This window comes from Podarcis vaucheri (assembly GCF_965113315.1).
Source record: "Podarcis vaucheri genome assembly, chromosome: 6".
Lineage (NCBI taxonomy): Eukaryota > Metazoa > Chordata > Lepidosauria > Squamata > Lacertidae > Podarcis > Podarcis vaucheri.
Window position 1 is genome coordinate 88,698,855 of NC_138764.1, and position 15,408 is coordinate 88,714,262.

At 42.0% G+C, this 15,408-nt stretch overlaps 1 protein-coding gene across 8 annotated transcripts in view; it reads right to left on the minus strand.

Annotated features, from left to right (window-relative positions):
* Positions 1–1,579: 1,579 nt before the first annotated feature.
* Positions 1,580–15,408, minus strand: part of ADNP (activity dependent neuroprotector homeobox) — a 44,236-nt gene continuing 30,407 nt past the window's right edge. For 4 of the 8 annotated variants that reach the window (XM_082225848.1, XM_082225846.1, XM_082225850.1 and 1 more), the window contains 4 exons: positions 13,588–13,703; positions 10,863–10,955; positions 9,710–9,991; positions 1,580–5,792 (listed from right to left, as the gene is read on the minus strand). In XM_082225848.1, coding sequence (XP_082081974.1) covers positions 2,658–5,792; positions 9,710–9,991; positions 10,863–10,955; positions 13,588–13,695 — 3,618 coding nt within the window. In that variant the 5' untranslated portion in view covers positions 13,696–13,703 and the 3' untranslated portion in view covers positions 1,580–2,657. The remainder of the gene's footprint in view (positions 5,793–9,709; positions 9,992–10,862; positions 10,956–13,587; positions 13,704–15,408) is intronic. The other 4 variants (XM_082225847.1, XM_082225849.1, XM_082225851.1 and 1 more) reach the window with 2 other exon arrangements.

The window sequence follows — 15,408 nt, forward strand, 5'->3', positions numbered from 1 at the left end:
CTGTATCCTTTCGAGTAAATTGATCAATACTGAAGGCTATATTAAAAATATATGATCAGACTGCTGCAATCTATTGATTTTCATGAATGCAATATAAAATGAAAGCAATCTTGCTCATCCAAGGTTACCCAAGAGGGCTCACAAAAATGTCTTTAGAACCATGTTGCCTATATCTGACAGAACACCTGGCTTCTTATTATACTATCATGTGCACAAAATAAAAAACCTAGTGTGAAAATTTAAAATCTTTTTTTGACATTGGTGCTGCATTACACACTCACAAATTATGCTGCAGTTATGAAGCAGTTATAGCATAAACCAAAAATGAAACACAGAAAAGGAGTAGGTCCTGTTTAAGTAGTTTAGAACCTATGAAATGTTATGCAAGTACATGTGGCAAGCACCTGGAATACATTCTATTAGCATATGGAATGCTGACACATTAGGGAGAACTCTAGCAAAAAGGATTTGGTTTTTTTGTAAAAAGGTTAAGGAGGAGTGAATACGAACAGTACCTGCTTCAAGGGCACCAGTGCAAGTATTAGACTTTTATGTCCATGGCAGGCTGTGGCCTGGAATATGCAAGTGGGACCTAATTGCTTTGTGGTCGACTCCAAATACCTGATTAACTGACTGCCAGGAACTACCAGCTTGTCTGATACCTGCTTATATCCATGAACTGGTAGGAAAAAAACTTGCAAATATACAGACTAACTTACCCTCCTCTGCAAAAGTAGTCGTCAATATATATCACCAGAACGTTTGTAAGGTTTCTTGTGAGCTTTTGCCTTTTGAGTTCACCACTATCAGTTGCCCAGGTTGTATTCTTGCCGCTTCCTGGTAGAACAAGATGCATCCTTGACTCCAGCACATCGCAACACAATGAAGCAAAACTAAGATGTTTAAAAAGGTTCTTTCCGCACAAGTGAGGTCTTAGAAAAAGGGGAAAACATTTACATTTTTCAATAACTGAGAAAATGAGTAAGCTGTGTCACTTGAACAGAATGGTCTCTGTACAAACTGGGATGTTGGGAGTATTTTTTTCCTATGCCTATCATTAGGGGAAAATACATATCATTACGTATTCACTCCTAGTATGGAATAAGATGCCCCTGGTATATTACTTTTAACATTTGCTGATAAATGCATGAGTTATATTAAAAATATGTGATATATGAACACTTTCCAAAGTTACAATGTTCACTACTACCTTAATTTATCTTCATGTTGCTCATCTGCCCCATCTTTAAGTATACATTTAACTTCCCCACAGAAAGCAATGGGACTTTAAAATGCTCAACTTTAAATTGGCTGTGCTGCATATTTGCACATCAGTTAACCTATATAGTCTTTTACATTTGTATTTGTCTATTACTTGATTGAGGCTCCATAGGATTCGTTTTCATATTCTATTGTGAATATTTCATATTTCTATTGTGATTTGTATGAGACTGCTCCAGCAGAAATCTTTCATTTTCTCAAGGCATCATCATCCAAGACTGCTTCCTTTCAACAAAAGCCAACATAATGAAGCAGAGTTTTTAGAATGAGGGATGCAGACCTTGTAATAAAGCAAATGTTTACATTAAGCACAATACAGCAATTTATTTAGATGCTTAAATGAATACAAAGGGGAAATAAAGATCACAAATTATCCATACTACAACAATGTGTCATATATTAGATGGTATAAATGAATACAACACCATGTTGGTGTTAACTAAAGATAAAACTAAATATCCAAAAATGCAGCACTCATTTCCGTATGCTGCTTTAACACAGTACACTTTTATACAGATCTAAAAGGTGTCAAAATTAGTAGCTGCAAACTTGTTTCTTGCATGTGATTTTTTTTAGCTTAAAAGATTTCAGAAAATGGCTCTGAAATACATAGTCATCAGTTGTAATGTCAAGGATATTCAAGAACAAGAAAATTCTATAATACAATAGAGTCCAGATATACTTTTATGTTGCTGGCCTCTGTTTTGAGATTGTACAAGGTTATGTGCAAAAACTAAGTCTGTCAAAATTCTTACTATAGCAGTTTCAAGCTTTTTGCTAGGTAAACTAGATACAGCATTTATTACACAGCAGGGCAACACTAAAAAAAAGGAAAAAAGAACCAAATCTATGATGGGTACACAAGAACAATAGCATAAGCATCACTTGAATAGGTCTAAAAGACTGTACAAATATACATTTCAACTATTCAGAATGATACATGAAAAAAAACAATTTCCCCAGAGTCCTACTATACACATTGAATTGGTAGCTCATATGTTGGCCCTAAAACTACCATGTGAAAAAGGGTAATGTTTAAAAAGACATACAGCTGAACATATACAGAGTGAAATATGTTGAAAATGCCAATAAAATAAAACCTTTGCTTTTCTTCAGTGAGCAACTGGGAGCCACCAACATATCCATTTTCACATTAAGTTACTGTGCTCATCACAGCAGATACTCTCAAGTGAGATTTGCCAACAGCATACTTTGAAATAAGAACTGGAATCGGTGTGGCAGCCTTGCAGCCGCTAACCAGGTGACCTTGCATTCAAAAGGCAGTACCAGTTTACAATGAACTTAGCAGTCGTTCTGAAATGAAAATGTTTAGACGGTTGTCAAGTGGAAGATATGGAGTCTCGAGTTTTAACAGCTTATGCTTGCTGACTACTCAGCTCTACCCCAGTTAGGGTGCTGTGCATCGATTCCGTAACCCCATCAGTCACACTGTCAAACTGTTCTCCGTCCTCGCTGTCAATTGTGCTGTTCTGCCACTCCATCTGCTGATTTGACAAGCTCTCTTCGATTTCTGTTGCATTTTTCCACTGTGACTGGTCCTTGGACCAAAACTCGCCCACTTTTCCATAGGAACTATTCTTCCACTTTGACTGTTCTTCGTCACTCTCAGAGGCGGCACCTTTAGTTTCTGCAACTGGTTTACTATTAGTAGCATCTTCACTTTGGGATGATTCATCTGTCCACGTTTCTGGTTTCACTTCAGATGTATTATCTTCAAAGTCAGACACTTGCTGAGAACCAGGGACGCTTTCAGACGGCGATGCTTCTGCTTTCCATTCAATGGGATCATCCTGATCTTCTTGATCACCTTCACTGTCTGAACCTTCAGCTACCAGCTTTGTTGGTTCTTCTGCAGAGCTACTCTCCTTGTATTTTGGGTCTCCATCCTCCTTTTGGTCTATTTTTTCCGGAGACTCCAAAGTGGCTTCTTCAGTTGTCTCCTTAGATATGCTTTCATCTGGTATCTCATTTATACTATTAATAGATGTTTTGCGACCAGAGTTAGACACAGATTCTGCAAATGGACTATTGCTTTCGTTGAACTCCTGTTCTATATTCTCAAAACTGTCTGAGGAACTTTCATTATCTTTCTCTAGGTTTATCTTTTTATCAACAGTTTTGCTAGGATTGACTCTGGAATTCTCTTCGTCGTGGTTCTCAAACAACCACTCAGCATCAAAATCCATTTCGTGTTTAACCTTGTTCAGTTCTTTCATGTTGAAACCTAGCAAGACACCCAGTTTATACCTTTCACAATCTCTAACGCATTTCTTTCTTTTGTTGCTGAAGTGTGAAGCAATGTCGGATTTCCAAAGCCAGAGACTGGCAGCTAACTTTTCAATCTCCCTCCGACTGGGATACGGTTGCTTATTGAAATACTTGGTGAGAAATGTTTTTCTAGCTTCATACGAATCATCTTCATGACCCTTGGGATCTAAAGCCAGCACTACAGGTTCTTCAGGCTTCTCCTCAAAGACGGAAGGGGAATCGTCGTCATCCATTTTTCTTTTCTTCAACAGAGAGAATTCCATGTGTTCATAAGTACGTTTCACAGGTCCTGCACCTGGAGACTGGTTTAGTCGGGAGGGAACATTACCTTTTTCTTGACCGTTCTGAGTCTTCCCCACACCCCTGCAGTGGACAAGGTGCAGGGTTATGGTTGAGGCAGTCATGTTACTCGTGTACACTCCAAGGCAATGGATACATTTATATGTAAGCTTTTTCTCTACCGGATGAACTGTTTGAATAACTTGATGTCTCTCCCTTAAGTGATGTGCCAGTGCATCAGAAATGGGTCCTTTCAGGATTGAAAAGCACAAAGGGCAAAGGGTTTTCCCCACATCTTTTTTGTAGGGGACTGCTGCTTGAGGAGAACTTTTTACAGGTACATCTGTCTTCTCCTGAATTTTTGGCTGTGGTTTTGGAGGAACTGGAGCAGTATTTTGAGCATGGTAAGCGACGGATTCGGCAGGGGCATCTCTCAAGTTGTAGGTAGTTACAAGCAAGTGTATATTGGTGTGGCTACCCTGCTGCAACGTCAAATCAAACGTTAACGTGGAATCAGTTTTGGGCCCCATTTCTTCATCGACATGAACCATTCGCATGTGAGCAGCCATCTTCTCAACATCGTTGAACGTTGAGCGGCAGTAGGGACAGGATAGACCATGGATTAACATGTGGTTGAGCAGCGTGTCAGTAGGCAAGTAGCGATTACAGTATAAACATTTGCTAGTAAAATTATGTATTTTCATGATGTAGTTAGCAACTGCGGGCACCTTTTCGGCCTTGTGCTCTTTCTCAAAATGAACACTGTACACGTTTTCAGGGAAGAGCTCATTGCAGATTGTACAAATCTTCCATTTCTGAGTTGATGAAGTATTGGTGGAAGTGGTACATATAGGGCCAACGGCAAGAGGCTTGGGTGTGGACTGGGATAATATTCTGGATGCTGCCTGAGACTGACCTAATGATGTTGATTTCAGTGAGCCCGATGAAAGTGAAGATGAGTTGGCAGACGAAAGAGAGTACCTTGCTGTAGCCTGCGATCTTGGTTCCCCTCCAAGAGGGTAAGGTCGCCCATTTCCACTTGGGGAATACTGCTTCATTGATTGAGACTGCTGGGATAGGGAAACTGGAGAACTACCTGTTAAACTTAGCCTTCCTCCCGTGTGACCAACGTAACTTGGCGGTACCGATTTCACACCATAGTTGTTCGGTTGCAAATGAACGTTGGACATATTTACTCCTCCAGAATTCAACGTAGGCTTTGGTATATTCAGTCGGTTCATCATTTGCTGTGATGGAAGAGAGCGGACATTTCCAGGGGACAGGGCACCCATCCTCTGAGGAAGTCCCATAGGCTTTTTATCCTGTGGTTTTGGAGCAATTAGCATTAAAGGTTTGGATCTTGGAACTACCACATTTGTATGCCCTATCATTGCTGTCACTTGGTATCCTATACGCTCGTGGTCTTCAATAACATGCTGTACTAAAGCTTCATACGACTTCGGCATAAAAAGGCAGCGTTTGCAGTGAATCATGCCCTCTTCTCGGGAACTTAAGGGTACAATCCCATTGAGTGACTTCTCACTTCCCTTTGCTATATAAGGTGCAGCAACATGCTGAAAATGTTCCCTGTAAATGTGCTTTCTAACTATTTCGTAGAGAGGATCTCGGTAAGTGCACTTCTTACAGTAATAAACAGCTTGTTCTACACTGTCAGCCTGCTTAGGTTTAAGGCTATCATGCTTGTTTTTATCTTTAAAAGTGCTGATGCCTCCACTTGGTGTATTGGCATTTGGAGCATGAAATATTTTAATATGCGTTTCCAAAGTCTTTTTGTCTGCATTGAAAGTACAGTAGGGACAATTGAGAAGGATCCTGTTTTCAAAGTCTTCACTATGAACATTCCGGAAGTGACTTTTGTAGGCAGAAAAGAACTTTGAGGAAAATGGACATGCACTGCAGCAAAAGGGTTTTGTCCGATAGTCCTTAAAAACAAAACAAAAAGAAAAGAAACAAGTATCAGAAAAACTGCATTTGATTTGCATTCCCTTTCCTAATCCTTCTGACTCAATGGATCACAGCCTCAAGGCAAACTTATGAAACTATCCTCCATTTAACGTTCTTTTTTTAAGCTGGCAAAAATCAGGCAATTCATAGAAAGTCTTTAAGAAAGAAGACTAGTCCTAGACCACAGAGAAATACATCTTCCTTATTTTTGATCATTCAGCCCCTGCAAATCAAGCATTACAAACAGCTGCCTGCTTAAGACGTAATGGGAAGCCATGGGTTGTATCTTATGCTCTTATGCTGGTGCTACTCAGAGTAGACCCACTGAAAATAATGAACCTAAGTTAGCCATGCCCATTAACTTCAATGGGTCTACTCTGAGTAGCACCAGCATAAGAGCATAAGATACAACCCATGGCTTCCCATTAAGAGAATGAGCTGCAGTGACCTTTGGGCTGCATGCTTCCCTCCACCCTTCTCCTGCAACTTTGTGCCTGAGGAGACTGAAAGCTTCATAGAGCCACATCACTTTCAAACTAAGGGTTTTAAATTGTGTAAGGAGCCTCCAGAAGTAAAGGACGCTCCCGGTTTCAGAACCTGATCCTCCCAACTTGTGGAAGACTTGAAAAAAAATTATGCTTCGGAGGAAGTAGGGCTTGTAAGGGTGCTCTTATTCTCTCTCACATAAGTGTTAGCATGCACAGCAGTAAAAACACCAGGACATGGCTTCTATTGAGCTCAACAACAAAAGCAGCTTTCCATTTCCTCTTCTCATGTCCAGAGAAGTAATGGGAGAGCACAGAAACCTAAGCTGTGCCACCGCATGTTCTCATAACACGAAAGCGCAGTTTCCCACTATATCTGAACCAGTTCAGTGATTCAGCAGCGTATACCAGATTCTCAAGCAGTGATAAAATACTTGGGCATGCACAAATTCTTTTTAGAATCTCTATATTGGTGCAACATCTAATTATGGCTTTATCAAAGTTTCTAAACTTTCAATCTGATACACTCTGTAACTAGATAAACTCAGATTTCTCCGGTAAATATATCCTGACACTTCAGACATCAAACCATGGTTTGTGCTAAACTTAGTGTGTAACTTAAATCACTGTTTTGAGATTCCAAACACACAACAGCCAAACTATAATTCAAGGCTGCTAGACTGCTTTCATTTTCTGCCCTCTTAGTTTCATAAATCACAGCTTCACTCCTCTCTATTGTGCAGCAGCTTCTGCAAGGAAAACAAAAGACCATAACTACGGTCTGTCAATTCATTAAACGTGCTAAACCATAGTTTATGCTTTGCAAACTAAGTTATGGTTTACCAGCTCTAGTTTGTTGGCCTATTACAGTGAGGGGGGGGGGAAGTATTTGATCCCCTGCTAAATTTGCCCATTTGCCCTCCGACAAAGAAATAAATGACCAGTCCATAATTTTAATGGTAGGTTTATTGTAGCTGTGAGAGACAGAATAACAACAGGAAAACCCCCAGAAGACAAAAGTCAGAGATTGATGTGCATTATAATGAGTGAAATAAGTATTTGATCCCTTTGCAAAAGATGACTTAGTACTTCGTGGCAAAACCCTTGTTGGCAATTACAGAGGTCAGACGTTTCTTATAGGTGGCCACCAGGTTTCCACACATCTCAGGAGGTATTTTGCCCCACTCCTCTTTGCAGATCCTCTCCAAGTCAGTAAGATTTCAAGGCTGATGTGTAGCTACTCGAACCTTCAGCTCCCTCCACAGATTTTCAATGGGATTAAGGTCTGGAGACTAGCTAGGCCACTCCAGGACCTTAATGTGCTTCTTCCTGAGCCACTCCTTTGTTGCCTTGGCCGTGTGTTTTGGGTCATTGTCATGCTGGAATACCCATCCTCGACCCATTTCCAATGCCCTGGCTGAGTGAAGGAGGTGCTCCCCCAAGATTTGATGATACATGGTCCCATCCACCGTCCCTTCGATGTGGTGAAGGTGTCCTGTCCCCTTAGCAGAAAAACACCCCCAAGGCATATGTCCCCCTTCATGTTTGACAGTAGGGGTGGTTTTCTTGGGGTCATAGGCAGCATTCCTCCTCCTCCAAACACGCCGAGTTGAGTTGATGCCAAAGAGCTCGATTTTGGTCTCATCTGACCACAACACTTTCACCCACTTCTCCTCAGGGTCGTTCAGATGTGCATTGGCAAACTGCAAACGGGCCTGTACATGTGCTGTCTTGAGCAAGGGGACCCGGTGGGCTCTGCAAGATCTCTGTCCTTCACGGCGTAGTGTGTTACCAACTGTTTTCATGGTGACTATGGTAGGGTTACCTGACGTCCCCAGTTCCTGGGTACAGTCCCCAGATTTACAAATGTTTCCCCAGAGCAATTCCACCCACGGAATATCCCCAGATTTCATTAAATGTCCCCAGGAAACAACGACGCCAACAGGAGCAGCTGGAATCAACTCAATTGTTTGGCAGGGAGGCGAAGTGGGGAGAAGGCGCTGTGATTGCAAAGCACAGGCACACGCGCGCGAGAGAGGAAAAATCGGAAAGAAAAGCCCCCTTTCTCTCCATTGGCCTCATTTATATCTCCCTGGATGGCATCCTGGCCTCTGGCAGGATCCAGTTCCAACCCTTCTTCAAGCTTCGCTTCCCCCCAACCTCCTTGCTTCTCCCCTGTCCTTGACGCTGAAAAATCCCAGTGAATTGTATTGCCATCTCCGTTTCGCCCATGCACTTCTCTCTCTGTGTGTGACTGGGGATTGCGAAGTCCTGACACGGACTCTCCACTAGCTCTGAACTGGAGCCACCTCCAGCCTCCACCTCTTCCGCCAAACTCCACCCCCTCTCTTTCTCTCTCTTCTACCCACCCCTGGGCTCAGCTAATCATATAAACATATTATCATGTAGAGAAGCGGCGGGAGCCAAAAAATAAAGGCGGACACACACATATATATATTCAGTGGTGCCCCGCAAGACAAATGCCTCGCAAGACGGAAAACTCGCTAGACGAAAGAGTTTTCCGTTTTGGAGGTGCTTCGCAAAACGAATTTCCTATGGGCTTGCTTCGCAAGACAACAATGTCTTGCGAGTTCCTGCTGGGTTTTTTTCCTCCCTCCCTTTTTCTAAGCCGCTAAACCGCTTATCAGCTGATCCGATCAGCAGATAAGCCGCTAAAAGCGCTAATCCGCTAATCCTTCAATGGGCTTGCTTTGCAAGACAAAAAAACCGCTAGACGAAGAGAATCACAGAAAGGATTCTTTTCGTCTTGCGAGGCACCACTGTTCTTCTCTTCGCCACCACCGCGCTACTTCTGCCTCCTCACCGCCGCCACCCACCCAGCCAAGCTGGTGGGAGGGGAGGGAGGCTTCTGGCAAATAAAAGCAGATTAGAGACAATTAAGTACCAAACGTGAAGGAAATAATCTAAAGGCTCGATCTGCCACCACTGGCTATTTCCCACTCCATTTGAGCTGCTTGCGGCTGCACGGCTTTGGGGAGGACAGGAGGAGGGATGGGAGGGGAGAGGTGGGCTGGGGAGAGAAAGAGAAAGAAGCGGTGGGGGTGTTCGTGCCAAAGCTTTGGGCTCGATCTGGCGGCGGCAGGCAGCGCTGGGGTAGCTCCGCAGCTAGAGCAGGAGGCTCGGCTGCATCTCGGGGCCCCCACTGGGGGCCATCTGCCCACTCACAGAGAGGACCTCCTCACCAGCTCAGTTTTAAAGCAAACTTTGATCTGTGGTGTTGACTTTTTTTCTTAATTTTTTTCTTTTTTTAAAAAAATATATTATATTATTAATTTATTTGCATCCCCAGATTTATTGGAAAAAATCTGATAAACTTAGACTTAGCTGCCCTGAGATCATTGGCAAGTCCACCCCCCCACCCCCCGTGTAGTTCTGGGCTGCTTCATCACCTTGCTCGTGATCAATTCAACTCCACGAGATGAGATCTTGCATGGAGCCCCAGACCGAGGGAGGTTGACGGTTATTTTGTGTTTCTTCCATTTGCGAATGATTGCACCAACTGTTGTCACCTTCTCACCAAGCTGCTTGGCAATAGTCTTGTAGCCCAGTCCAGCCTTGTGCAGGTCTACAATCTTGTCCCTGACATCCTTGGACAGCTCTTTGGTCTTGGTGGCTACTTGGGAATCTGCTGGATTGATTGCTTCTGTCGACAGGTCTCTTTTGTACAGGTACTGTAACGAGGTGGGATTACAGGTAAGACCTCTCCCTTACAGCAGGTGCTTCTACTCTCAGCTCGTTACATACAGTGAAGATACCAGGTAGCCTGACATCTGGCTGGTTGATAGGGGATCAAATACTTATTTCACTCATTAAAATGCACATCAATCTCTGACTTTTGTCTTCTGGGTTTCTGGGGTTTTCCCTGCTGTTATTCTGTCTCTCACAGCTACAATAAACCTACCATTAAAATTATGGACTGGTCATTTCTTTGTCAGAGGGCAAACGGGCAAATTTAGCAGGGGATCAAATACTTCCCCCCCCTCACTGTATACACTATGCTTTGTCAATTCAGACCCACCAGACCATTGTTAAGTTTCTTTAACAATGTTTTGGTAGGATATCAGAGTTGAGCTACCTGCTGTCAGTTCTTTCTCAATTCTGCTTATCTTAAAAGGGGCACCAAATTTGCTAGTTAAGTTTAAATTTCTTCAATATGTTGAACTACTAGTGGTAATATTCAACTAAGTCATATTCAGGAGTACACTCACTGCCAAACTCAAGTCCAAAAGATTTCAAAAGAACTAATCAGTCCTGAGACACCATTCAGCAACTGTTGTTTCCACAGAGACCATAGTGACCAGTCCCCATAATACTATAACACTCTTTTTCTTCTGTCCCACCTCTGCTGACATCTGGGCTGTAATCCTGTGCACACACATCTTGCAATAAATCTCACTGAAATCAGTGGGAATTATTACTTTCGTAAACAGATATAATTTAGGTTGTAAAGCACTTAACGTTTGTCATAAAAACACGATTCCAAACTTAATTGGTTTGGAATTGGTTTCAGATTTAAGGTCATTTTACCACATTATTACGAACCTGATTTTTTGTAAGTGAAGGATCCCACAATCCAACATCTTCCCATGTAGTGTTTTTCAGATAGAAGTCATTGGGTTCAAACTGCTTAAAATCCTGCAACAGTGGAAGATTTACAAAAGCATAAATAGAAATAACAAACCGCAGAATGATTGCCTATTCATTTCTTTAGATCTTGAAAATTCAAGAAGAATTATTAAGGTACCAAAAATTACAAATAAAAGGGCTCATTAACAGAAAACTTCCCAGGGAGTATAATTTTTACTAATTAATGCACTTATTATTTTTGTACTAATTAAGGGCATGATACAACCACTTCAATAGAAGGCAGGTACTTAACAGTCCTTTGAAATGAAGATGACTTTACATTGCTTAAATTTGTCTGGCCCCTGTTCGTTTCCCCCTACGAAGGCAGTTTAAATTTTTTTGTGCAATCTATAAGTCATACAGATAATCACATATGAAAAATTATTTGAGGGAATGAGCTTGCCAGACCGTATAAGCAAGTAAGTATTTGCAGGAGCATAGATTACTGTATTTTTCCGTGTATTGGACGAGGTTTTTTTGACAGAAAAATCATGTCAAAAAACTGGGGTCATCTAATACAGTGTTCCCCAACCTTGGGCCTCCAGCTGTTTTTAGACTACAATTCCCATCATCCTTGACCACTGGTCTTGCTAGCGAGGGATGATGGGAGTTGTAGTCCAAAAACAGCTGGAGGCCCAAGATTGGGGAACACTGGTCTAATACATGGATAGTGGCAAAACTGAGTCTCCCAAAATAGGGGCGAGTTTTATATATGGGGGGCGTCTAATAGATGGAAAAGTACGGTAGTTTGTGTGTCGACAGGTTATTTGTACTTTTAAGTAAAAGGCGTACAAACAGAAAGAGTAGTCTCTAAAAAGCTAGGCTCAGTGGGAACATTACTGAGAATGCTCTCCAGAAGATCACAAAGCATGAAGCTGCTCTCACTGCCAATCCTTCTCAAAAGGAGAAGGCATGAGGACTAGTTCCCTGGCCAGAGGGCTAGAATCCTCCTAGATCTGTCCTGTGCAGGAGCAGAATCTATATACCAGACTACAAAAAATAGAAACGATTGTGTGAAAAATCACAGATAACATGAAATTTCAGCCCACATTTTTCAAAATATGCATTTAGTGTTTGTCCAAAAGCAAGAGTCATGTGGCACATTGAAGACTGACAAATTTATTGTGGAATAACTTGTCCAGTATTTCATGCTTAAATTGGTCCCAATGAAATCAATCATAGCTGCTTCTAAGTGCTGCAGTTGTGAACACTAAACAGACATGTGTGCATTGTTGTTTATTCTATTACTGATAAATTGGGCATTAACATCAACCCATTTTGTTGGTTATATGCAAAAACCACACGCACCCATTTAATTGAAGTAATCTAAAACTTTGGTAGTAGCTAAGCAAGAGAATCTAGTATTACAGCTGCATGGTTTTGAAATGCGTAAGTCAGATTCACAATTCAGCAGATGGGGGGGAAGACTCGAAGGGCTACAAGACAGTGTTCATTTTTAGCCCAATGCATTTTGGAAAAAAAATCATTTCTCAAGGGCAGATTTTAGCAACAATTCTAGCAACAATTCTAACATACAAAGGATACTGCAGTAACCCCTGGTGTGTCAGAACTGTTGATAAAAACATGCCCTCCAGCAAGGTTTTCCAAAACGTGTTGGGCTTGCAATAAGCAGTATTCTGTAGCATCTCCTGTTTTCTCCCTCTCCTTTCCTGCCTGCTAGCCGTACCACCTCAGTTTCACAGTTGGTTTTCCACCCTTCAGTAGGCAGAAGAGGTTCTCCACTGCAGAGGGAGAAACAGTTTGAGGCACGGGTACTACATTAGTAGACTACCACAGTTAATGCTATGATATTTAACACAGAGAGATCATCCTTTTGCCTTGAAACTACTCCTTGAGAGTTTCTTCAGCAACACTCCTTGGACCTCTTACCTACGAGGCATCTCTGAAGGAGCATCTCCACCCCCATCGTTCTGCCCGGACACTGAGGTCCAGCGCCGAGGGCCTTCTGGTGGTTCCCTCATTGCAAGAAGCAAAGCTACAGAGAACCAGGCAGAGGGCATTCTCGGTAGTGGCACCCGCCCTGTGGAATGCCCTCCCATAAGATGTCAAAGAGATAAACATCTACCTGACATTTAGAAGACATCTGAAGGCAGCCCTGTTCAGAGAAGTTTTTAATGTGTGACATTTTAGTGTATTTTTTTGTCTTTGTTGGAAGCCGCCCAGAGTGGCTGGGGAAACCCAGCCAGATGGGCGAGGTACAAATAAAAAATTATTATTATCATTATCATCATCATCATCATCATCTCCCTATAACAAGTGCAGCATGTGACGGAAGTTCTCCATCCAGAGGCCAACCAGTGTATCTTGGTGGCACAGACTGAAACCAGCCAACGCCAACCTTTCCCACAAAGATACCAAGAAGTGGTTAGGTGGGAAAGCTCCATGTCTCTCTGTCTCTCAGGAGATGGCTCCCTTGGTGGGGTGGCAGCCAAGCAGATAATCACAGTTTTTGGCTTGATAAGTGAGTACAGCCAAGAAGCGAAAAACTCATGCCACTTTTGTAATACCAGTCAATCACTGTTCTCCTGAAACTTCACTTCAGTTTATAATATTCCCAATGGAAGATACAGCCCTTCAATTTAAACTGCAACCCAAGAGTTCAACGGAAGATTGTACTTACTTCTATATGCTCTTTACAGTATTCCAAACCAATGTCACTTAGTATTTTTTTCACAGTTTTCCGGGCTTTTCTTAAACTGCCAAGGTTGTTGACAGGAAGTTGGAACATAGTTTCTACTGGGAGGGGGGAGAGAAGAGGGAGGGGGAGAAAATAATTTACTGAAAACGTTTTGTCCCAAAGCGCTTGAATTCAGATCAAAAAGTCTGTTATCACTCAATTTTCTGTTTATATTTATGCACTTCATATCCCTCAGATTCTAGGCAGTTCAAAATAAACTGAGTTGTTCAGCCATCTTGTTTTCAAAGTTGAGCCAGGTAAGTAAACTTTAGAAAAAGTTTTTTAAAAAACCAACACCTTACAGGAACAGAGAATATAGTATCCAGATTTGGGCTAAAACACACACATCCAACTTTATGACCAATAGTTGCATACCCACTCTCATGTGGAAAAGTCAAATTCATCCCAACAAAAGATGCTACTCTAACAAAAGGTCTACAGTTTTTGGCTGGCTTTGCTGGCCAAGTCAATTGTTTACATGTTTTTACATGCACATATAATACACAGAAATTAAAGACAACTACAAAGGATGGAATTCAATGTTGTGCTAAGGGGAACGTCAGTGCAAGCATTGCAGTGCACCCTCCCCTCAGAGCCGGACTTAGTAGATGACCCCAGCCCAATGTCTTATTGGAAAAGTATAAAAGCCAAAAATTGTAATCACCAGCTCTTCTCCCTTAGAAATGGGAGTTTGCTGGCTTGAGGAGGGTGGCCTTTCTGGAGGGAAGGGGAAAAGGTTCCCAACACACAACTCACCTTTCCCAAGAGAAAGGGTCAATGCGGAGAAAGAATCAAAGGCACCTTCAGAATTAATAATAGTTCAACTTATATCCCACCCTTTCTCCTGAACCCTTCCCTTGTCTGCTCTGTAAAATACAAGGCTAGCTGATTTTAGGATATTGCTTGTTTTGTTGCTTGCATGACTCCAGACAGCTGATGTACAAGCCTTGGCCATCCTTCCAACTTTGGAGCTGGGATGGTGGAAAGGACAGCTAAGCAATGGCCAGGATGATCTCAGCCTACTTCTGCAGGTCTGAAGTTGCAAGGAAGTTGCGGCCACTTGTCGCATGCGCCTCGCTGGAGTCCCACACTCACCGTGGCAAATAGAATGGCTGGTGCCAGACGTTAAATATTTTCTATGTCATGATATAGTTTTCTATTTTCATGAAGAACACATAAATCAGCCATTGCTCACACCATTACCCTCTTCGTCAACAGGCTACGTTAGCTCAGTGAAATTGCAGTGTTCGTTTTTTCAGTCTAGTGCATGAAGGAAGCGGGGCTATGGGCACGCAACGAAGAATGGCAGAAAGGCTAGGAGTTTGATTGATAAATATGCTCAGCTCAACAATGAGCCCAAGAGAATACTACCTAGAAGATCAAAGCAACAACCAAACAACAAAGCATTTGAACCTCAAAATCCAAATGATTGTGAATTCAGCTCATTCTTCTGAAAAGTCTTGTTTAGAAACCAGTATGACAAATTGCAGGGATTTCAAATTACAAAGTTTATTGAAACTTATTTCTTAATAGTGCAACACACACCCCAAAAAAACCTGCAGCAGTATTCACCCCTATTTACACATCCCACTCCACTCCCATATGAGCATTCTCATAACTAATCAACAACTTGGCTTTTTCAAACTCCATCAGAACCTTAAATCTGAATTTCAACTGCTTGCATCAGTATCCTGGCAATACTTACAAATTAAAGCAGTGGCTTAATCTTAATTCCCACTATGGGCAGAGTTTTAAACATTCTTG